Source organism: Clinocottus analis, unplaced genomic scaffold, assembly GCF_023055335.1.
Source record: "Clinocottus analis isolate CAN_PGR_092001 unplaced genomic scaffold, fCliAna1.0.p SCAF_10, whole genome shotgun sequence".
Classification (NCBI taxonomy): Eukaryota; Metazoa; Chordata; class Actinopteri; order Perciformes; family Cottidae; genus Clinocottus; species Clinocottus analis.
Window position 1 is genome coordinate 13,280,518 of NW_027175821.1, and position 25,098 is coordinate 13,305,615.

The 25,098-nt window shown below is 41.5% G+C and overlaps 1 protein-coding gene across 14 annotated transcripts; it reads left to right on the forward strand.

The window, feature by feature from the left end:
* The first annotated feature begins 607 nt into the window (after positions 1-607).
* On the forward strand, positions 608-24,572 carry map7d3 (MAP7 domain containing 3). 14 transcript variants are annotated; one of them, XM_068591052.1, is made up of 21 exons: positions 608-738; positions 6,847-6,948; positions 7,286-7,366; positions 7,463-7,626; positions 7,913-8,024; positions 8,681-8,764; positions 9,545-9,652; positions 10,433-10,534; positions 10,951-11,049; positions 12,864-12,989; positions 15,003-15,142; positions 17,680-17,810; positions 17,935-18,155; positions 19,622-19,751; positions 19,872-20,157; positions 20,407-20,460; positions 20,534-20,609; positions 20,844-20,997; positions 21,386-21,449; positions 21,531-21,678; positions 21,764-24,572. In XM_068591052.1, the coding sequence occupies exons 1-21, from the start codon at positions 693-695 to the stop codon at positions 21,769-21,771; spliced, it is 2,436 nt and encodes an 811-aa protein (XP_068447153.1). In that variant the 5' UTR covers positions 608-692; the 3' UTR covers positions 21,772-24,572. The 14 variants fall into 14 exon arrangements, with proteins under 14 accessions (XP_068447153.1, XP_068447170.1, XP_068447136.1 ...); XM_068591069.1 differs by having other exon boundaries at positions 21,549-21,678; XM_068591035.1 differs by having other exon boundaries at positions 21,386-21,678.
* Positions 24,573-25,098: the final 526 nt, after the last annotated feature.

Genomic DNA, 25,098 nt, shown 5'->3' on the forward strand with positions numbered 1-25,098 from the left:
TATGCACATACAGTACGGTGCACGAATTATATTTGACATTGTTGATGCATACATCATAGTGTGTATTTAAAACTGTCATTATATCACTTGTACTTTGTATGCACAGTAGATGTTTTAATTACAGGGTTATTGACACTGTACTATATGACATGGTGTAAACTGGAGTGATAGCCTCTGGAAAGAAATTATTCTTATGTGAAAAAAAATGCTGCGGCCTCTCATGTGCAACGCTATTCGCTTGCTTGTTAGACTAGGGTTTTTACTTTAACCTATTGAGCTCATGAAAATGCATTTGTAGTGTTTCATTTGTTCTCCACAAACAAACAAAAAGTGATTTAAAAATACTGGGTTCCATTTAGTTTCTTCTTAACAGTAAAAAGTGACACACGGATTTAACATTTAAATCATGTTTATTTTGTATTTAAATAACAGGGAATTGCTTAACAAAATTAAAACGTTGTTCAACATAACACATATTTGCAGCGGCCCGTGTCTGAAAACTTTCCATTTGCAGCAGTTTATAGGCGTTGACGCTTCGTCCACGTTTATTCGGTTTCCGGGAAAGGGTCGGAGTGAGAGCTCTTTATCTACCACCCTCCCTTTGATGTCCACGTCCCCGTGGTGTCCGAGTCCTACCGGCTGCGATGTGTTACGCGCTTTAGAAAAAACAGAGAAGGAAAAACTTCATAGAAATGGCGGAGGGTGCAACGACTCTCAAAGGCTTGCGAGCCCAAATGGGTAAGAAAAATCCTGTCAGTCGTGGTTATGTTCGTACCCAGTTGTCTCTTTCAACGTATTGATCACTTTTTAATGTTTGCTGGAGACTGCCGCCTACAACCGCGTTATTGTAACGTGTTCAAGCTCAACCGGCTAGTAACGTTAGCTCGCTGTCCGGTGAAACGCTGACAATGGATGCGGACAAAAAAAGGGGCAACTTCTTCCCGCAATAAACGTTAAAAGTTGTATTGAATTTACTCGCCCCGTCAGATGGCTCACGTTGTATTTGCTGCCGACTTTAAGTACTCGTGGTCGACGTTAGCTCAAGTTGTATCGTGGTGTTTCGGAGCCGGTTGACATGTCACGACTTCAACGTTTTGAGTTGACGTTAACGTCACTTGTGTGGCGCCAAGCTCACCGAGCTCTTACTTTACGGATTAAACATCACGTCGCCGATCAAACGTATGTTGTTTGATCATATTTAGACGATGTACAAACTCTAGTTAACTGCATTATAAGCGAAGCTAGCTGCGTTGTAATTGACACTCGTCAGTCGCTTAGATAACGTTGCTCATCACTTGGGGATTATTGTCCAAAGTGATCATCTGCTATCCCGATCAGGAAGAGTTCAGGAAGCGCTTTTCAGTGCACGAGTTCATGCCTCCAGCAGAAACCAGCAGGCAGCGTTTGTCCAGCAGCAGCAGCTTCACAGTATCAGCAGTTTTGTAGCTTCCTGCCCCTAAACTCCTCTTATCTTATACAAAAGTGGTCTTTTCTCCTCTGTGTCCATTGGACAGTTGCGTTATTTGTTGACATATGGCACAGCCCCCTCCACTCTCCAGGGAGGGTAACTATAACAATGTCTGACCTGAATTTGAGATAAAGCTGGAGTGTCAGACACACAGCTCTGAGAATCAGGGTGCATAGTTGCGCTTTTTTATTTATTTATTTTTTATACATCTTAATGGAGACTTATAGGAGTTTTGGTTGATCCCTATCTCACAAACGGGTCAAAAATACACATTGCATTTTTTTAAAATGGCACTATATGTGTCAACTGCAGCAGCAAAGTCTCTATCAATGCTTCTCATCCAAGCCTCAGCTGGCCCCTTGCAGACCGAGACATGGATGTTTACTGTGTCTGCATCTGTGGGCATGAATGCACAGTTTGTTATGACTCGAGCTGCAGTTGAGCTGACGGTTTTTTAGTGTTAGAGGGAGTTTTCTGCATACCCAGTGTGGGTGTAGACATGTTTTACCCCTGGCAATAACCGTATCGTATTCTTCCTGTTCCCCTTAACTTTTCCATTCATTCTTTTCAAGCTGGAATTTACATCCACCCAATTCTGCGGTTTTATGAAAATATCCACAACATGTAGAGTGATGGGACATGTAGGAATCCTGGCATTGTGAGGAATACAAGGATGTCAGTCTGCTAGGCCTTCGGTCAAAGTAGAGTATGTAATGTAAGGAATCTGGTTCATGTGAATGATCATTTCCACAAGAATGTGAGCAAGGATAAAATGTACCCTGCTATTATGAAGAGAAATCACACTACTGCAAGTCTCTCTGCAAGGTAACCCTGATACTGGCTCGGCAAATGCTGCTGCAGAATTAAAAGCACGAGAAGTATTTCTGAACTGGTTGTATTAAACCAAAGGAGGAAATGAACCAGTCTCAGTTTCAGTGTGTAGTGTATTTTCTTGGATCTTTGCTTTGCTCTTCTTGCACAAATGTCCCCTCGTCTGTCTAATTTCAACCTTTCAAATTGACTCTGTTACAGTATAAGTACACACATGCACGTAAAGATTTGAATAGCAAAACATGTTCATTTGTTTAGGCTATAACTAAGGTCAACCAAACGACAGACTAGGCATCAGTTGGACGTGTATGTATCATCATTATTTCTAGTTTCTTTCTGCAATGTTATTTTTTCTTCTTTCATTTCACATTAGAAAAGACAATGCAACACAATGACATTCCTATACATAAGCTCCCTGCTGACTTTGCACATATATTTGGTGTTTGAGGATAAATTATCAGTTGCAAACAATTACAAGTTGTGTAATTATTGAAAGTCGATTGGTCTTGTTGATGCTGGCAGACTGTAAACAACTACATAACACACACATTGACTTTTCAACAGCAAAACGATAAGTTTTGTTAAATTAGAGGTGTTAAATAATTACAGGTGTAATAAACATTCTGCTTTTTATCATGTAACTAGTAATTCCAAAATACTGGACTTATATAATAGTAATAACTGATACTGCATTTGGATATGATCAGATTCTTTTAGTGCCCATCTCCACAAGAGAATATGGTCTACCCGGAAGAAGAGACTCCCTAGGAAACTGGGATGTGTCATCATTATCCTACCAGTACTGCAAATAGCCAAGGCTTAACTTTGCATGAACAGGTCCCGAGTAATCCCATAGAAGATCTTGTGTGTGTGCACATGTGTGAGCGTGCATCAGCAGTGTTATCTGAGGACTAGAAATCTTGAGCCGGCAATGGGAAGCCCTGTGTGACATAACACAGAGCTTCCCATTAACAAAATGAAAGGAAGTAATTGCTTGTTTAAGATGTTTTGGTCAGTGAATTAACCTGTTGTGTTTTGGATGGAGTTAAAAATCCCTACGTACTTTGCTTATGAATGTCCACCCTTGCCTTAAGTGACACAGACACTTCCTGTGCTACAAGCTACTTAATTGTACCAAGCAGCTGGGATCCCGAAAGGCTGCAGTTGGAAGAAGGGACAAAAAGAGTCCCAACCCACTCTTGCTTCCTCGCTATACCAGCACTGTGTCTCTGCGACAGAGCCTGTAAAATGTATCTCTAAAGAGGATTGGATCGCATCCATATTTGTGCTGCACTCAGAATACTTTTTTTCTACTCCCTGAAACTACAGGATGACATTATCATATTTGATAAGAGACAACAACAAGATCATATGCTAACAACATGGGCGTGTCACTGTGCTATTGGATAGAAGAGACCAGCTGATGGGAACGGCTGATATCATGATTGACAGCCCCAAACAATGACGGAAAGGACATTATATAAGAAAAGTGAATCGCAAATGTATGAGAAATGATCCACCGGCTTGAGCATTCAATAGAATAGTTTTCCTGACTGAAGTTACGTGAAAGATTTATGTGTCACAACATTACCATGCAGCTTCGTTACAGTTCAAGGACTGACATATGTCACATTAAGCAACAAGCTCTGATAATGCCATTAATCAACCCATGGTATGATAAGCCAGGTTAATAACTAGTGGTTGTGTCCCTCTATCCTATTGGAACGTTTAGCAGAGTCTGTCAATCTGTCACTGCAGTGGCAATGATTTATGTTAACGTATGCAAATCTCCATAGTGATGCATTGATGAGAGACGACTCTCCTCCTCTGATTGTCTCTTTTCATTTCTATGAGCACACCTGGCTTTCTTAAAGGTCTGTTGGGAAATTGTGAACGTGTGCGTCGGTGTTGAGTCCATTGTATTCCTCGGTGCTGTTTTTGTTTTAAACGGTCAGTTCAGTAAGTAGGTGCATCCACTGTCATTATGGCACTCAGAAATTCAATAATATCTTCCGAGCATCAACGTAACAGACAGGCTTATATAACTGGATGTTACAGGCAGAGATTTTATGCAAAAGTATCGTCAGCATCGTGCTTCTTTAGCTTGGGACAGTTTCTACTTACTCAGCCCCTTTGCTTTCCTGTCTGCTTTTACTTCCCTTTTAAACACCAGAAACTGCAGAATGAAGTCTCAATTATATAATGTACTAAGAAGTCGTACTATTAAAACATAGTATATTGTCACACAACTACATTGTGTACATTATTTTATCTTCTGCAAGTCAATACGTTCTGAGTTGCCCCTTAAAATTTAACATTTACGATGTTTTTCTCTCTTTTTAGCTATGAATCATCTCCTTTCAGACTAAGCATGATTGAGAAGCTCGTCATCCATCTTGAGCTGCTGTGTGTATCACTTGGCAACAGTTACCCTGTTACACTGGGTGGTTGGCATTATTGATTGAATTAATTGAGTCCCCTTTGTATGAAGGTTGCGTAAAACAGGAAAGGTTGGGGGAAAGAGTTATGGTGCTGGGATTCAAACTAAGACATTTCAATTACATAATCTGCACAAATGAGCCATCAAGATTCAATAGCTACGCATCTTTGAACATATTTTTCTTTAGGAGAGATAAATGTATTTTTTCTTTCTTAGTGATTCATTCATGCCCTAGATGCAGATGGCTTTTTCCTCTTGAGGATAAATGGTCTCTTTTAGCCCACAGTGACCCATCTATTCTCTAGAGTAAAGAATAATTGTTGTGTTGTCAGAAGGTAATAGCAGTTTCATTAGTGTCCCATAAGTTAATATGCTAACCTATACTGTCTGTACAGGATGGTAAGCTGTGTACATTCACCATAGCGTGCTAAATACAGTGTTTGCTTTGAGGTCGGTGTATTCTTAGTGGCGTTTTATGATTCTTACCACATATACAATCCAATGGCACAACATTAGTGACTAAGTTATTCGTTCATCTTTTTTTGTAAATATGTTGAAAGTGATGTTAAACCACCATTTAGCCAAGTCATCAATGGGGTTGAAAAAGGGCGTATTGTTGTTTTCTAAACATTTGGTCGACAATGGATTTGCTTTTCTGTGACACTACAATCCGTGTGGACGAGCAAAACTCGTCTAAATTTAGATGTGTCTTGGATGATAATTGTGCCTTCTAAGCATTGAATTAGATAAAATACACTCTGAATGAAAGCATGTATATTGATGGCCTTTCAGCAACTCACTCGAGACTCGGATGTTAGAACTTTCAAAGTTGACATATTTTCACTTTTTCACCACGAAACATTTGGCAATAGGGACGTAAAGCAGTGTTTCCTAAACTTGCATAATAGGCCTTATCTATAAACACGAGATGAGCAATGTTCTGTACCATTTTTACCATACTTTTTATATCACCTTATATTATTTGCCACGTTCAATGCACGTGTTATTAAGAACATATAATACACATGTTAAATGCTTAATAAATGAGATCAAATAAATGCTTTTAGGCCAAGTTAACAGGGGCTGGGTTTCCCTCATCAAAGAAACAAACAGAATGTACGCTCGCTTTTTATATTTTATTTGATTCGATGTTTTAAATAGGCTTTAGCTATCAGAATACTGTGAACAATCAGGCTCCCTCATTTGATCAAATGTGTAATGCAGATATAAATGTTAAAGAAAAGAGTATGAAGATATCCTTTGATCGCAAGCCAAATAAGATCTCCTACGACCAAACTACGTTTTTGGAATGACCGATGGGATTTGTAGTTTCATGAATATTGAATTGAGTTAGTGATGGAGACAGTGAGGAGAAGTCTTCATCACTGATGTCAATATCCCATGACTATCGTTTTGTATCCTTGTCAGCACTTCTGTAATGCTGAATTCACATCGACAGAGAAAAGGCTGATACCAGGGCACGTAAAGCTTGATCATGTCCTCCTTGTTTCCTTTCGTTCTGCCCCTGTATCTCCTAACCATCTTTTTCCCATTAATACTGAAAAACATGCCTTTACGTCCAGGTGGAAGAGTTGATGTATTTACTACCTTTTTAAAAGTTGTATAACCTCTTCCTTTATTTGAAATTGCTTAATATGTCTATTGCACAACATGTAAATACCGCATGCAACACACTGATATTTTCTCATGAAATTTGTCCTATAATAATTATTTTATTTTTATTTTTCGAGGAGTAGTTTTGTAGATTGGTGTCCACTCGCGGGCATGTCGTTTACCAGGAAGCTCACAAGGGTTTGATTCCAGACATGTCTCTCACTGCAGCCCATCCCTCCAAGCTTGTCACAGAAGTCTGTGTGTGGCTGCTACAGGGCTAACCATGAGGGATGGGTTATGTCAAATGGCTGAATAGCTGGATTGTGCTGTAGCTTCAAATCTCTTAGATTGTTCTTGAACTAGCATTCCTGTAGAAAACAAAGCACAGAGAAAAACAGCTGATTGAAACTTTACTGGATTGGAATACCCAGAGCTTGTGTGTGTGTGCGTGTGTGTGTGTAAACTGCGGGTGTTTGTGTTTTCCTACATACAGCTGCAGCTGCACAAGCACAAGCCGAGGAGCGGCGCAGCCTGGCAGGGAACAGCCCAGGACCTACAACCAACGCACAAGCTAAACCTCAGGGGAGTAGGCCAGGTAAATGACACCACACCCTGACACAGAAACAGATTGGTTCCCACTGATACTGCCCTGTCACTGCTGTATTGTCTTCTGTAATCTGAACCATTCGATGCAACACAATCCACTTCCACCACCCTGTCAGTATAGCTTACTGCAGTTAATCCTTAGTCATCATCTTATTACTGTAACAGTTGACAAAGCCCATTAATGACAGTCACATGCACACATCTGCCTGCCTAATGCAAAGCTCTTGTAACACTATCCTGCATTGTATTCCCCCCTTTTGTTTTCTGAATATGCATCGCTGCATATGTCATACTTTTTTAAACGCATATACATGTATGTGTTGCAGTCATTGACGGTGCTGCACTTAGAATAGACGACCGACTGCGAGTAGCAAAAGAGAGGCGAGAGGAGGCAGAGAAACAACAGGGTAAGGGGATGATCCCAGTGTGACATTATCGTAGCATGTGCTTAGGACAACAGACTAATACGTTTATTTTCATCCTGCACTTATGCCTGCACACAGTTTTGAGAGACTCTCAGATCATGGAGCGGGAGCGCAAGGCCAAGATGCAAGTGGAGCGTCAGATGGAAGAGCGTCAGAAAAAAGTTGATGACCAGCGAAAAAAGGAGGAGCAGAAACGATTGGCTGTAGAGGAGAAAAGGAAACAGAAACAGGAAGAGGAAAAGGTAACGACAGCAAAGATAGTCTAAAGAGCCTCAGAGTAGTGCTTGTTGTGGTTGCTTGGTTGATTTGACTCTTGTGACATAACAAATTGAATTTCCATACATACACAGGTTTATGTTGTAGAAGTTTTAAAAGGTAAGGATAGGATAACAGCTCAGCTATGTATATGTTATAGTGCAACTATAATGTCGTCAGATCACGTCCTCTCTGCCTCTGGTTTACGGGCCGATGATGCTCTGCTTGAAATGACTTGCATTTTTCCCTACGTCTGCCCTTGTAATGCTGCAGGAGCACTACGAGGCGATGATGCGGCGGACGTTAGAACGTAGTCAGCGAGTGGAGCAGAGGCAGAAAAGATGGTCCTGGGGAGGACTGTCCACAGACTCTGATGGGCGGACAGGTAGAGGCCCTGTCTTCTCCTTATTTAAAGTACACCTGTTATTTTCTGTGCAATTTGACTTTCATTACTTATGGTGCATCAAAGACACAGTTAGGATACACTAACTGCTCTTCGGTTTTTCAAAACACGTGAAAGTGGTAAAACCCACATTGTACACGAAAGCATTATAAATCAATTTCCTCCCAATGATAATGCCAGTTAATAACTCAAAATCTGAACCCCCCGAACAATCTAATTTAGTTCAAGTTAAAAATCTATTCAGATATTGCTAACAGTACCACCAGATATTGTTAGCTGCCAAGCAGTAAAGTTATAAAATCCAATTAATTTACTGAGATCTGAAGCTAAAATGTCACTACATGTATGGGATATCACTTGACCCCTTCACACGATCACTCCTCGACACTCAAGCAATACAATGTTCTGCAGAAATCTCCCCAATGTTTATAAATTACAGATGTTTTATATTTTCGAGGTACCAACTGATTCATTTGACTCTTTAGTGCAACAATTGTAAACACTCGGCATTCTTATTGCTTTAGGGACTGAGTGTCGAAGCAGACGGGGTTGCTTCTTCTCTCTCGCCTTGTATGAAGGATGTTTCTCAGCATCTTGTATTTTATTGCTCCTCTGTGGGAGCTGTCTTTTTCCCACAGGAGACTCTGATGCCAGCTCTTCATCTCCAGTAACTATAGTTATCTCCCCTGCCTCGCCAGAAAAGCCACCAAGGAGTCGACAAGGTCTTGTTTGTTGATAATTTGCTCACCAATATAGCAACACAGCATGGACTGGCACTGGCACTCTATAGCTTGGTTACCTACTATGCTTCCCACCAACTCCCACCCCACCTGCAGTCTAACTGGAAGCTTTTCACTAACAGTTGCTGTACGGGGTCGTTGTTCATAATGTGCCTTGTGCTGGGTGAATAGCGTGAAGTATAGCTTTTTAGGTCGTTTACTTACTCACACTGTTGAGCACTTCCGGGTCACATGGGCGACTTTGCATGGAAGGCCAATTGAATGGCACATGAAAAAACAGGACTAATATCACTTAAGGATTATTCTCTGGCACTGGTCATGTTATGTTTGTGATGCTCTTCTCTGGAGTGGTAAGAAAATATGCATCTGTTTACTAACCACCATTCCTGCCTCTAAAACCACAACAACTTTGTTATGGTTTGTAAAAAATGAACATTGTCATTTTATACATGATATTTAACAGCACATTCATGCTGTATATATCATGTGTTTTTAGGTAGGAGTGTGAACCACTTATTATGCACCTCTTTAGTAGCACATTAGATCAATGGGTTAACAGGGAAACCATCATAGTGTTTCGTTTTTATGTATTTTAATTCAGTAATAATAATAATAAAGCAGCATATCACCCTTTGCCTATTAACAGTATTAGGATCTTGCAGAACCTAGTACTCCCTTGTGTGCACCCGAATGCCCTCCTCCATTGTCCAACCTCCAGTGTAAACCCCGCCTCCCTTGTCTGTCTCTCCTCCTCCCTCTTAGTGGACAAGCGCTCCACATCCACCATGAACCTGAAACAGCTGTCCGAGGCTGGCATCAGCAAACGTCTATCCTCCTCCTCTGCCACCCTTATCAAATCTCCTGACAAACGTAAGTCTCCTTACATCCCTCCCGCTTAACCCCTCCCCCTTTCCCTCTTCCTCATTGGTGCCTTCTCCCCCTCCCTGCCTTCCTCCCTTCACCCTTTCCTCCTACCCTCCTTGCATTTCTGTGCCGTCTCTTAACCAATATGGTATGTTTCAAACACACTATCAGCTAGGTAAATGTGTTACTCTGATGACTAATGAACTGAGATCTACCAGGGGACAAATTAGATTATCTGGAACAAACTTTCTCTTTTAACTCTTAAGCCTGGAGTGAACTCTGACCCCTGTGCTCTCCATATCCAGGGCTTTAAACACAGACTCACTGGAACGCTGACGGACTGGTAAAAGTGCTTGAGCTCTCTGGTTCCAGCTAATTATGAAGTAGCATGGCCTCTCAATCTATTCACTATGCACCTGCTATGAAGCACTGAATCAAATCTCCAGAATCATAAGAGGTCCCAAGCACCACATGGTGATTCATATGCTCAGAGTGGTGTAGAAGCCTATAACAATATTCATAAGCATATTTTGATTCACAAGAAGTGTGAAAAACTAATCAACACAATCAGTTGGGATCATATTCCTCCACAGCTTCTATGGGTTGCCAGTGCCATTTCCTCTTTCTGATGTTGTTGATTGCTCTATTCCTCTCAACATGTTTAATATTCATGCTTTTTCTTTTCCTAGGCCTATGAATATATTGAAAACAAAGCCTGAGAGACTTTGTACCATTCCCAAAAGAGCGCTGTCTAAATTCATCAAGTGTTTCATCATTGTTCCTCAGGTGTAAAGCAGAGGAGTTCATCTTGTAATCGGTTGCCTAACAATGGCAATGCTGCTCAGGCCAGTAAGGAAGACGGCAAAAAGCTTCAGGTGGAACAGCCAGGTGCAAAAGATCCCCTCTCCACCCCACACTATGCTTTCTTAATAAGGATGGGGTACTGTGCACAATTTAGCAAAGAACTGCAGATTACAGAGGAAATATTTAATAAGTTCCCTTGTATGATAAGATCTGTTCCAACTATGACAACCACAATGCAATTCTTTGTACATGTGAATGGTTTAAACACCATGGCAATTAATACCACAATAATCTTACCTGGATTATCATCAGTTTGGGCAGTTACAACCCTATTTTGTGAACTTAGTCTATTACACTTCACATCAGCTGCTGTCTGCCTGAGCCTGGTGACTCGCATAAGGCCAAATGAAGTGCACATGACTTGTAAACTGTCTTTGGGGATTCCTTGTTGACTCCTTTCCAGTGCCTGCTTGGCTATAACTCCACTTTCATGTCCGTAGGCCGTTCCGTCAAGAAGAGAAGTTCCTCCCTCACACGAGTAAGTGAGGGCAGAGCACAGACCACTGCCAAGCCTGATAAGGCGACAACGGAAGATCAAGGTGGCTAGCATGAACAATCAGCAATCCGTTTCGTCATGCCTCTGTCTCCATCACTCAGGCCTCTCGGTTTTTGATAACAAGCATGTTGCTATGCCGCTTGCTAATTCTGAATTTGCTCGACTTTTACAACCTTACCATCACTGTCCGCAACTAAGAGGTTTTGGGGATAACGCTTGGCTCATTTCAGTATCATCAGCTATACGGGTTCATAAACTGGCCAACTCGTCTTTCTATGCGTTCCTTCCGTCTATGTTCACTTCTAAATAAGTCTTGCTCACTCTGAATTACCCAGAGGCAGCTGCTTAGCCTCTCTAAACTGTTGTATGTCTGAGATTTACTGGGAAAACTGTGCTCGTTCAATGTATGCCATAACCTTTCTGCTGTCTTAACCCACCAGATCCTGCACTGTGCTATGTTTCTCACTGACGGCTTATCTTGTTTTAACCATTTTAATTGTTTTCTTATCAAGTGACAATCCAGAAATGTGTTTTTTGTGTGCTGTGTCTGCACTAACATGGTTTATTGTTTTGTTGTCACAAAGTGTTGATTGTTTTCTCTCTCCAAGATGACGTCATAGATTGATTTAAGTCACTGGGCTCGTGCTTCAGTGTGGTGTGTGGCAGTGCCATCACACCATAGCACCCCCAGAGCACAGTAATGACTGCCTACAGTCTGTGTATTGCCATTAACCACTGATGCTTTTGTTTGTCCTGTAGCGATGTCGGCATTCGTACAAAAGATCGGCTGTAAATAATGTCCTCTTCCATTAACAGTTTTTTTCTGTGTTGTTAGCCAATAATACAACACAAATACCATCATTTAAAAGGACTTAATACTTACTATCAGCAAAAATAACATTTCATACATTTATTTCACCCCAAATCTCCCGCACAACTATAACCTTAATTCTGAATAATAGGCCAGACTTTGCTGCCATGTCCCAAGGGTGAGTGCTCAGCAGCTAACAAGCTAGTCTGTCTGCAACAGATGTCTTCACAGTAAGAGCTCCAAAGGGAAGTGTGTGACTCCTTTTTTGAAGATTAGCATTTACAAACATGTGGCAAAATGGACCCGACAACACTTAACCTCTTCTTCTGGGATGATTTCTATGTTGTACCTAAGGTAGCAACAATAGATGAAATATGGAATTGTTAATTCTTTCATTTAAAGAAATGAAATCTTAGTTTTCTTCTGTGAAATCACTGTTCACCATAGTGCTTTCATCATATGATGGCCATTGCAGTCTGTCTGCCTTTTTTTTTCTTTAAAATTGCCAACTTCTTTATATTCACCATAGAAAAGTTTGCACAGCAGAAGCTCACTTGCCCTATGACTTTTAGGTTTATTTCACTTCTCAGCTTCTTACCCAATACCACTCCTCTGCTGTCTTTTAAGTTCACTAATGGATTGTTTTTCCCATCAGCACGCCTCCCTCTACCTCAAGGGGTCATTGATTTAACCCTATTGTCTTGTTGTTTTAACTGATCTTCAGTGACCAGACAATCAGTTTTTTGGTCAGTCTCAGCACTTTTCCATGGCATCCTTTCCTTACTGTCTTATTACTCATTTTATTGAATTTCACTGAGAGTAAACTGTTTGATAAGGAGCCCATGTAAGCTTACTGAAACATGACCTTTGGTTGTTTTTGTTGATTCTCTCTTGTTGGTTAAATCACATGGTGATCTTTCTGAACTTAATTGACCCCTCCCACTCCCCTTCTGTTTTGCTTTCATCCCCCATTCCCATCCATCTCTCCTTCTTGGCCTCTTTTTTTCTCCTGTTTTTTTTTTTCGGGTGAATTTTCGGCCATGTAGCTCGCAGGCCACCGGCTGGCACTGTGGACGGAGGGGTCCTTAGTCGCCTGCTCACCCCCACCCAGGCCTCACTAGCTAGGAGCAAGAGCGCCGCCGCCCTGTCAGCTGAAGGAACAAATGCTCCAGGTAACCTCGGAGACCCTGACAAAGAGGAAGGATGGCGAGCCACAGAACCTGGTCCTCCCTACTTGCCCTCCCTACTTGCCCTCATTTTATCAGTAGAAAGTAGAAGTTAACCCAGCGCTCCCAGTGTCACGTTACTAGATCTGAGCTCATAGCCCAGTGCCCTTCTGCAGACCCTTGTGCTTTTCAAATGATTCTCTCAAAGTTAATAGTGGCCCCTTGGCGTTGGTGGTGGAATTACCAAAGTCACTGATCAGCTCCATGTGTTTAAAAGGGGCTATTGTAACGATCAGCTGTTTATGTTACGTATGTACAGTAATTATTTGCAGCAAAGTACACTCATGTGAGAGAAAGAGAGCAGTAAATATTGACACACACACACACTCCAGCTCACATGCATTCTTACACAATTGGCCGTTGTGTGCTGAGCTGAGCAGAGCAGAGCCGACTTGGCTGGGAGCATTTCTCTGCATTTTGAGGAGCCTCAGGGACCATGCTGGGAGATTTGCTCTAAGCTGCTTACCTGTTGGTTCTTGTTATGTCAGGGTGAGACCGTTGTGCTATTGCATGTGTTCTGGTAGTGACACCAGACTGCTGGGACGTTGATGAATGGGTTATCACTGGCATTTCCATGGAATATATTGGCTTGATGTCGCTCTAGTCAGGATGTCCCCATTCTGGCATAGATTTTCTTCTGACATTCTGTAGTGCAACTGCTTCTGAAGCCATCTAGGTGAGGACTTGCGTCTCACTAGATGATTTGCATGCTTTCTTCATGCTTTTTTAACATAACACTGAACTGTTTCAATGTTATGTTACGATGGATGTCATCTACAGTATTTAAGGCAGAGATTAAGTGGTATAAATAGTTCCTGCACGATTTAAATAACCATACTGTAGCACTAAACCCAGCACAGAGTCACAGTGAAGCTGCAACTGAATTCCCCGTGATAGTTTTAGGTTGTGGTGTTTATTGACCGGCCATTACAAACCCATTAGCGGCTATAGATCTTCTGCTAAGTATGGCCGAGTAGAAACATGACACATCTGCATTAGCAGCAGCAGTGGTAGCTCATGACAGGATACATTTCGTAGTCAACATAGCTTGTCAGTGATCAGAATGTATTATAAAACCCATTTGTGACCAGGCGGTGGCAGGGAGAGTTCCTCAGGTCTCAGGATTACCATGGCTAATCCCTCAATCTGACACAGCAAGATCATAGCCAATGGACAACAGTCTTTACTATCCTAACTACCTACAGACTGCACGACACAGCGGCTCAGCATCAATATTTTGGATCAGTTGGCTCTGATTACAATTGAGATTTGTTTGGTGTGTGGAAGTCTTTAGAAGTTGTAAAGTAATGCTTATATCGGAGGCAGTTTTGTCCAAAAAACACAGCAGATTTTGCATTCAATGTCTAATCTAGATTATGGAAAGTTTCATTATAATTTCTGGAAATACTGAAAGATTGCATTTTAGTTACAGACACTAAACCCAGCAAACGACACATTCGACATTCTTTGTGTCTTTTAGTGTACTAATAAATCTGTGTGATGTGTGTTTGCGGTGTCAGTGTTTGTCGTGCTCTGTTGGTGGTAGGTTTTGTGTAGTGTGTGCTGTGCTGTGGTTCTTGGTGTTCGGGTGTCTTCATGTTGTGTCCAGAGATGCTTTGGCATCTGTGGAGTGTCTGGGTTTTTGTGAGATTGTTGCTCCCTGCGCCTGATGATGTCTTCTGTCATCTCCAGGTCAATTACAGCTTCAGAAATCAAGCTGTTGCCTGCATAAAGTGCTATTTCTAACAAATCGCCTGTTTGTGCTCTTGTCCCCTTACAAATCACTCTCCTTCTTTTCTTTCAACCATTATCTGCCCTCCCTTCCTCTCTCTCCCTCTCTTTGTCCTCCACTGTCTTTATTCTTCTTTTCTGTGCTGCTTTGCTGCCCAACCCGGCCGCTTATCCCACCTCCCATTGGTTATGCTCCCATGGCCCTGCGATGACTGTGTCCTTTACCAGAGTCTCACCTGTGTCCTCGCTCAGCCTCTGCCAGCCCCCTGAACCCACCGCGGGGGCCTGTGCGCAGCCGCAGCATTGACCGTCAGAAGAGCGGAATGACCACCTCTGTGTCGGCCGACGGAGCCCTCGACCCCTCAATGGTGAGAACGCCTTTTGAGTTTGTTACTAACTCCACTGGTCAGAATCTGACATTTACAAAAAAGTTGTGTAATGCTGTTGATGATTTTTAAGGGAAAGCTTTTACCGCAGTTAATGGTTTCCTGAACGTCCTTCCTGTGCCCTTCTCCTGAAGCTGTGTTTTTGTATCATCATGAATAAGTATGTCTGACATGACTATGTGAATATGTACGCTAAATAAGTGTGTAAATCAACAATGCATGTGGTAGCTGGCAGACTGATACAGTTTTCCAGAGGAGGTCTGTTTGTGTGTATAAATTGGAAGGCAAGGTTGCTTTCAATAATCTGTTTCATTTGGTGAGTCCAGTCACTTTGGAATTATAGGTGTTGTATGGAAACCCCTATTTTAACATTTCTCTGTAAGATTTTACCTATCAAATTATCTCAATTTGAGAATTGCTTTATATTGATTTACAATACAACTACGTGGTCAGAAAGAGAGCGTTGAATTAATTTAGTCCTGTGTCTGTTTGCATTTACTGAGGGAGTTTACAATCGTGTCTATTTTTCAAACTACAGAGTGATAATATAATTATTAAAGTTACACATGGAGAGCACTGATTTCAGGGAACATGACATTCTGGTTTTAGAAATAAGTTCAAGAACTGAAATCATCCAGTAATAAAGTGCTGCGTTTGTAAAACCATTTTGTCTTTGCATTTTTGCAATAGTATGGTTTTATTTCCATAGGAACGTATTGGAATTTAACTTGGAAATATAGAGAGACTATGAAAACGTTTTAAGAGTGGACACGTGATTTAATTGTTAGTAGCACTGGAAGAGTGACACCGTTTGACACCAAAAGCAGTGAGAACAAATGCTCTCTTCACTACATTAAATTGTCTTTGCTCAGAGAAATGAGCCGAAGGCACCAAAGACTCAGACAGATGTATGTGCACCGATCCGGTTATTTGCCTGGCAAAGTACTTCTGCAGGATGCTAACCATAGGGAAATGTTGTTGCTCCAGCTTTTCTCTGACCTTTGCTGGTCACTCATAATGTGAACTTGTTGATACATTTCCAACATGCTAACACTCATAAGTGATGTCTCAGATGTTCTCACTTGGTGGCCCGTAGTGCCTGTGTCCCTCTGTCTCTCACTCTGCCTCTTTTCCATCTCTCTGTTTCTTTCTTTTTCTCTCTGCGTCTCTTTTTCACCTCTCGCTCTGTGTGTCGTCCTCCTCTGAGACTGTGAAGGCCTTCATTGTCGTAGCGTGAGACAATGGGATCGACAATAACCTGATTTATAGACAGATCAGACCATGCAAATCAGACGCCATCCCGACCCCGGGGCCTATTGTCAAAAGCCTTTGACTTTGCGCACCATTTCATTGTCCTCTCTTCTCCACATGCACAGAATGATGTGTAGATAATTGAAATTCACAACTTATCACTCAGGCTTTGCGACACACTTTGGTTACAAGAGGTTTTAGGTTAGATGCATCAAGCCCCCTGACTTCAGTAGGCGTATTTCTTTTAAATATTGAAATGCCTGCAAGGTTCCTTCCTTAGTTTATCAAATTATATAAGTAAGGTTTTCAGGTCGTTATAATAAAGTTACTGCTGCGAGTGTGTTTGTGATTACTTCTGGTCCCCTCCGTCGTACTCAGACACTGTATTGTCCTGATGCTATGTTTACATGGATAGGAAACAAATGTCTTGTTCTTGTTATGAACCTGTACGCCAATTCCCTGTTTACTGTCCTGCTTCCCCCCCAGAGAATGGTTGGGTGACCAAAGTTAATGTTATTTTTAAGAGTAATTTTAAAAATGCACAAATACATTGCGTCACATTTTTGCTTGCTTGGCCGTCGGTCGTAAATGTGTAGTGTGGGATGGTATATTTGCATCCATCTGAGTATCACATAGTTGACCTGGCTGTGCTCGTTGTCATCATGTTCATACTGACGAACATAGCACATGATTAGCATGAAAGATGATAAAATAAAGATGAATGAACCCGGACTGATGGTTCCTTCACGGCAGCATTGTAGCACTGTTTAATGTGCCAACTAAAAGAGGCAGACTCAAAGGAGTTAAATATCAATTTTCATTTCAGTCAGTTACTCTGTTAGGATATAGATGTTCTCTTCTGGAGTTTGGGCTTTTTAAATATTTTTATTCAAATGTTTTTAAACTAATAAGTTCATTTCGGTCACTGCTCAAAATAATGTTTCTTTTTTCTGGACACTTTCGCCTCTGATATATATGATACAATTTAATAATTATACGATTTTGTTTTACAGTTTGTTTTTTTTACAATTTATGTTCACGTAAAGGCTGTGTGATGATGAAGGAACTAGACAACAAGTTGTAGCAAGTCATCATTAGGGTTGTGGAGGACTGATCCTTTTTTAATTTCGGTACAACTTGATTTACAACTGTTTATGACGCAATGTTGTTTTAATTAACAATAATTATGGGTTCGGGTGTTGGCAAGGAGTTGTTTTGGTGATCCTTGCTCAGTTCCTTACTTCTGTCCCGTCCCAATTGGACTACAGAAGGACAAGCAGTTTACATCACCTCGCGGGCAGCGCCCCGCCTCTCCATCTTCCACTCTGGGACGCAACCGTTCACCATCCCCAGCCCCCAACCCAGCCCCAAAGAGGACGCCCTCCCCAACAGTACCCAAGTAAGACTACAAGTCTTCTCCTATACAACTTTAGTGATATATTTACTTCAAGTGTTCTGAGTGTTTGATTTCGCTTTAATTTTTTAAACACAAACGGACACAACTCACACTTTGGTTCTTACAGGCAAAGTCCCAGGACACGTCCACCCTCACCGGGTGCCATGAAGCAACGGCCCCCATCCCCTCAGCCTACGTCGGCCAAACCGCCACCTATCCAGAAACCCGCTCTCACTCCTACAGGGCCTCCCACCTTGCGAAAGAGGGACTCCAAGTCCAAGGATCTGTGTCCTGTGCAGGCTGTTTCTCCACAGTTGTCGGATTCCAACAAGACCAAAGAGAAAGATGGTGAGCAATTCCCAATGCTAAGAATATAGTCCACAATATAAATGTTTTACTGTACCTCCATAAAAATGTATGCAACACTTTAGAAGGTCTTTCATACTGGTAATAAAACAGGTCCATATGAAAGGCAGGCTTAACAACCAAGGTCAGCTGACATATTTTAATTAGTCAGTACCAATATTTGTGCAGGCTGATTGTTGTTCTGGCAACAAGGATGTTTGCACTGGAGCATCGGGACATGCTGTCTCGTTCAGGCAGGGAAGTGATCCAGCGAGACATCAATTTGATCTCAACTGTATAAATGTATATAGTAAAGATTCAAACCTACTTAAACTCCAAGAAGAGCTCAAAGTAATGTCTTGGTTGACATGTTACTGAGAAACCTCTTGATCCAGGGAATTACCTTTGAATACTTGGAGTCTTCTTTTAATATTATATATTAGTAATATATATAATAATAATTATTAATATTATTATATCAAAGTAATGATAATTCCTTCACAACTTCTTGCTGGTCATTCTCCACATATTCATTGTTGCACCGGTTTCATCTACATACATTAAACATACTGAACTGTGCACGGACAAATAAATGGAGGAAACAAAAAAGCTACTTTGGTGAAACGAACTGATAAATCTGCATAATATACATACAAATATTGCTCTAACTTTATTTTAGCTAACTTAGCCACTTCCATAGGAACCAGAAAAAATGATCAGCCCTTATTCCTGTTTGACCTGTCTTATCAGAGATGTTCACATCAGCATAAAAAAATGTACCCTCTAATGCACAGACCTTGAATAGTGTTTGTGTATGTGTGTCTGCTGCAATCTGACGTGGCACCTGCTCGGGTTGCAATGAATCTCAGTGGAGCAGGAGACGTATTAAGTTCCATCTCGAGTCATCCTGTGACAGACCTGGGGTTGCTGCTGCTGCCGCCTCCTGGAGAGAAGATGGATAATCTGCAAGATAGAATAGCTTAGTAATGGTGTATATAAGAGGTAAAAACAAAAATATAGGTGGCACAGTTTAGGTGTACACATTTATGTTTCGGAGTGTATGAAAAGGTAAATGCATAAGATGTATGGCATTAAATATTGTCAAATTAACAGACGCTTTCTATGGCTGAAATAAACAGAGGAGAATGCGTCAGCATCGATATGCAACATTGCCTATGGTGAAAAATGAAAGGGATCATTTCTGTAATGTGACTAGTTCTTTTAAAGAGCACAGAGATGATCATGTGAAGGTTACGCAACTCAACATCAGGCGGCTTGCTTCTTTATCCTATTCTTCTCTATCACGACTAACCTCCACCAGCCTGGCTTCCTCTCCTCTCTGTCATCAGTCACACTGCATCCTATGGAGGGCCTCATGCTGTGGCCTCGGGTCAGCACTTCTTCGAGAGTGGTGAAAGAGACTCAAAGTGCTTAAACAGATTTTCCATATTTGTCTTTCCACATGTCAGACTCTAAAGCCTCGACGGGCACCAACTCGGCCGCTGAGGCAGCCAAGACCCTGGCAGAGAACCGCAGACTGATGCGAGAGCAGAAGGAGAAAGAGGAGCAGCTCAGGGTTCAGAAGGAGGAAGAGGAGAAGTAAGATTATTTAAATTGTTCAGTGAATCTCTTTTTTCCTATATCTTAAAACACGATGGTTTTCCTTTTTTGTAATTTTCTGTTTTCAAGCCATTTACAGCCGTTTCTTTACCCTCCCAGGCTGAGAAAGGAAGAAGAGATGCGTTTAGCGGAGGAGGCTCGACTTATACGTCTGGAGGAGGAGAAGAAGCTTGCAGAGGAGAGGAAAATTCAAGACGAGGAAGATGCTCTTCTAGCAGAGGAGGAGCGCGTGAGACTGGCAGAAGAGGATGCCGTTAAACAGGCCGAACTCCAGAAGGAGCGGGAGGAGGCTGAGGCCAAGGCCCTGGAGGAGGCCGAGAGGGTGCGTCTGGAAAGAGACCGCGTTATGCAGCAGAACCAGCAAGAACGAATGGAGAGGAAGAAGGTATGGATGGACTGATGAATTAAGCTTTAATCTGGGCCTTCAATAATCTGGTATATTGATCACCATAAACTCTTTGACATGTAATGCCGACACTACTTTTGTTCACATGTAATTACATCAATTATCCAGGTTGACTTCTCTTTTGAGACAAAAAAAAAAGCAAACTAATATTTCAAGTGACCATTAAAACATTTTTTTTTAGTGTTGAACATTATTTTATTTATTTTTTGCTTTTTTCCCTAATTTCAGAGAATTGAAGAAATAATGAAAAGAACAAGAAAAGGGGACCACGGTGACGGGAAGGTGAGTCACGATCATTCAGTCTCATCGTCGACACAGAGTGTGTGTTAATGCGTTGTTTGTGTCTCCTGTGTAGGGTGATGACGATAAACAGGATAATGACGATGAGGAGGACGAGGATGGAGAGGAGGGAGATGACTGTGACACGCAGAGTAAGTGTTCCCACCCGCCACATTTCTCACTGACGGCAAGTTCAGAAGATGAATGCAGCGATGCATTTATGAATGCAGCGCTGCACATGTGGTACTTTGTCACTGAGGGTCAAGGTCTGTCTTCCCCTATTCTGTATTAGTTTGCATTTACTTTACATATGTAAATTCACTAAATTCTCAACATGACTTATGACTTTGTCTCGTGCAATTCTGTTTCCTCCATTGACACCGTAGGCCAGTCAGATGACCTCGCCATGGAGGATGACAAATATGAGTGTGGTCTGTCTGGTGAGCCGGAGGCACATCGAGAGCGCGTAAACGGAAAACCAGAGACAGACGACAAGGAGAATAACAATGGCATAAGCACAGCGGAGACTCAGGCAGTGAGGTAGGACTAAAGAATGAATGAATGAACATGAGTGTGCTGACAATGTTGTAATTGTAATTTACAAAATTGTAATGGAAAGGCTGAAATTGATTGGTTTCCTACCTGCCAGCTGAACTAACACATATTGTCACTTTTGTTTGTTTTATCATTTGTTTAAAAAAAAAAAAACTGCAGCGCCCCGCTGTTTTAGGAAAATAACTTTTCTAAAAGTTATACTATATTACACCTTTTTTGTATTGTATTCTTCTGTATGAAAGATTGGGCTTGGAGCTGAGACAGACTAGTGCAGCTTTTTTTTTAGTTAGCTTTTTCTTTTTGGAAAAATATGACGTTCACCTTCCAAATCACTTCCCTAACCCTCTACCTCTTTCCTTCCTCCCTTTTCCAGTCCAGTCCCTAAGACCCGCCTCGTCGAGGGCTCTGAGTTCCTAAACGAGCAGGACTCCGCCAAGGTGGGCTTGGTCTCAGGTCTCAATGGTAAATCCAACCAGTGGAGCTTTGAGGAACTCATTGACGGTAACGTCCACTCTAAGGCTCTGCCCCTCATCAAGGCGGAGGACTGTAACCAGGTCTTGATCCACTGTGATGGGAGCTCAGAGGGGACCAGGGTAGCCTTCGAGGACAAGGGAACCCCCGTCAACACCCTGCATTCCTCTAATCAACCCATAGAAGCCCTTTCAGGTGAGGAGTAACTTACACTTATTCATGGGTACATCATTTGACATCTTCTTAAAGACCGTAACTCATTTCTCTTGTGTTTCTGTAGATATTTGATGCTGCAGCCGTTGCTGAGAAGCCTCTTACTGTTGCACTTATTAGGTTCCTGTCTAGCTGAGCTCCTTTAAAGAAATGTCCTGTATCAGTCCCAAACAGCTTCCTCCTCTTTCTCCCCCTCCTCTTCCAGAAGGAGGAGCACAAGGTGAAGCGGAAAGACCACCCCAAGTGCTACATTTGCCCACATTATGAGGATATATATATATATATATATATATTCCGTCAACATGCTTGCTTCAGGTCTCTTTCCTCTTCCTCTTGTGTTAGATTCTGTTTTGTGTCTAAATTTGCTGATGTTTTTTAAGAGTTTTGTCTGTCAGGGGTGCATTTGATGTAATTTATTAATTTTGGCTTCTTTGTTATTGTAATTATTGTTGAATGTTTAGTCTTTTTGTTTTCTCTTGTATGAGAATATTCCAGGACACATGCACATTGGGCCTGTGTGACTTGAACATCGTGAGTTAAAGGAAGGAACGTGAATACATTGTGTTCTCTCTGTGGTTCGGTGAGGATGGCGTCCCAAGTTTCGCATGTGATTCATCTAAATTTACTTGACGGCTGCTTTGAGCAGCACCCAGCAATATGGCCTTACCATTTGGTTCCCCAACTTCTAATTTAAAGTGTGCATATACTGAATTGCTTGTGCTGAAGCTCACACACGCACAGTTTAGTAATCCTCATCCTGTGTGCTTACGCTTGGGAGGGGATTCTGGATACTTCAGGTTCTCTGTCCTCGCAGCCTCGTCTTTCTGTCTCCCCGCTTCTCTCGCTGTGTGTTTGCTTCTTGGCCACTAGAGTGCATCACAAACACAACTCCAACTGTTACATTGAAGCTGAAGGTCGTGAGCTTCATTCTCAACACTCGTGAATTTGCATGTTCAGTGGTGTTTCTGCAGTTTGTTCATGTAGGGCCTGTTTTGTTCATTTTTACATATGTATATAGAATTTATGTTTACTAACAACATCAGAAACTGTTTGAATATCCATAACTGCAACATACAGATGAAGTCAATCACAGCTGGGTTTTTTTTTTAACTTAAAGCGGTTTGTGTTTGTTACTGAACCGAACGTGAATGTTAGCCTGAGACTAAAAATCAGGTTTTCAATGATCTGGTTTTAATTTAAGCTTTACCAACACATCTACGCGCACTTTTCCATCCATCGTTCTGTCCATGCGGCTCTTTCATTTGTTTTATTTGTTTCCCATTTAACAATCCATATTCAAGAATTCTCAACCATAGAGCTGCTCCATCTGACTAAATGCATTTCAACTATTTTTTATAATATAAAAAATGTGGCTGTTTTGTTTATATATGAAAATACATTTCTACATATATTTAAGTGTTATTGTATTGTGTATATAATCAGTATTAGGCAAATGAAGCCATGTTTAGGATGGAGTGGCGTCATGGATGTGGATAATTGAAGTCTCTGTGTGTGTGACCGTGCTATACTGTGTTAGGTTTCTCGTGCCCTGTGACGGGCTGCCTGGTTACGTTTGGGCAGCCTAGAAAGATTTACATAAAGCCCTCTTCCACATGAGCTCTGCAAAAAAAAAAACGGGGCCACTAAACGTTTCTCAAAACATGTGTGTATGTATATTTTAAGCGCTTTCAACCACATAAACCCTCACCATAATCTCTGGTTTTGAATATTGCCTCACCAAGACTAAAGTTGACATTTAGACGGCCATTTGTTACAGCGCTCTGCAACATGTCTGACCCATGAACAAAGTCAAGGCTGTGCCTCTTAACTAAGCGTTTAATATCATCAGCATATGTTGTATGTGGTGTCAGAGGGGTTGTGGGGATGCTGTTGATGGGGTTGCTTATGGTTGGCATATCAGATTGGGCTTGATACTCTCTGTAGCTTGCGGCAGGGCGCATGAACCAAACAAAATATGACACAGCTCAGACTGGTTTTCTGTCCCTTCAGGATTTCTCATGAACTGTATTGAAATATTGAATACTCTGCTTGAACAGTCCAAGCACGAGGTTTGGGGACCTTTTTTATTTTTGCCTTGTTCTCTGCTGTCTAACAAAAATCTCTTTGTACATAAAGTCTTAGAGCTTTAGATCCTAGCTTTGATTAATAAGCTTGAAGAATGTAAAGGACTCCATAAACCGTCCTCCATTATTTACCATGTCTCCCGGAGCTGCCCGCCTTTTGGCTTTCCTCCATTACTCATTTAGACAACATGATACTCTTTGCACTGTCACAAATTACTGGCTATGTTTAACGAACGGTTTCTGAGGAGTCATTTTACTGTAGAGAATCCACGGAGAGTTGTGTGATATTCTGGAGGAAAAGAAAAAGTCATTTGTTCCTTCGCAGATGTTTTAGAAGTCTCATTAGTATCCCAAACTTGCCTACATCCAAATTCCCCCCCAAACTCTTCCTGCTCATCTTTCCACTCATGAGTAGCGGCTGCTGGGGGGCCGTTGTAGCCGCTGCTCGAACAGACTGTAATTCTTCCAGATCCTGCTGTATCTTCGAGGGCTCGATTACATAGCTGACTGCTTCAAGTCCTCAACTTTGTCTATAACAATAGGATAGAACGGTGCCTTAGAACGATATTTAGTATTTTTATTGTGTCACAGTTAAACTAAGAAAGCTTTTCCTTACCTCGGCCTCGACAATCAAGTCTATCCACCAGGGCAACTAAGTGAATATGAATATTTTTCTGGAAGATTTACAGACCTAACAATGCCCTGTCCACGATTAAAATTTGTACTGTAAATATATCTTAAGTGTACTGAGATGATACAAACTGTTAATACAAATAAAGTCTTGCAAAGATGCTCCTTTTCCATGTTTTCTTCTTATAGAGAATTAAGAGACTTCCTTCACTTATTTTATCTGGTTTACATTTGTCTGCTTCAAGTCCTCAGAGGCGGGTGTTCAGCTTTGTACAGTATTTATACCTCAAGTCTCGAGGGCACAAGCGGTTCAAATATAAATGGAGCAGATTAATTAAAGTTAGTATGTAGGAGCAGCAATGTGCTTGTAAAGAGCATATTCTTCTGATAGGTTTCAGTCCGGTAATGAAAGGGCTTTTGTCTCATGAAGCTACGCAGATTTAGACAGAACATCGACACAAGATGCAGTAAAATTGACCGCATGATGTTTTCCATCGAGGTTAAGGAAAAGTGGTTAAGAATAGACATCAGAAGGTAATGTTTTGACTTTTCGACCTCGTGTCATCTTTGTCATGTCTTGTCCTGTTTCTTCGTCAAGTTTATTTATTTTCACATTTTTATTTTGTGTCACTTACCTCTTCTCTCATTTCAGATAATCTCCCTTTAAGCGTTGGCTGTAAATTGTCTG

What these genes read in the sequence shown, in the direction of transcription:
- map7d3 (XM_068591035.1), top strand. Translation starts at nt 693, where the DNA reads ATGGCGGAGGGTGCAACGACTCTCAAAGGCTTGCGAGCCCAAATGG. An exon ending in ACCTCAGGGGAGTAGGCCAG is followed by an intron (nt 6,949 to 7,285) that starts GTAAATGACACC and finishes TATGTGTTGCAG; the next exon opens with TCATTGACGGTGCTGCACTT. An exon ending in GGAGGCAGAGAAACAACAGG is followed by an intron (nt 7,367 to 7,462) that starts GTAAGGGGATGA and finishes GCCTGCACACAG; the next exon opens with TTTTGAGAGACTCTCAGATC.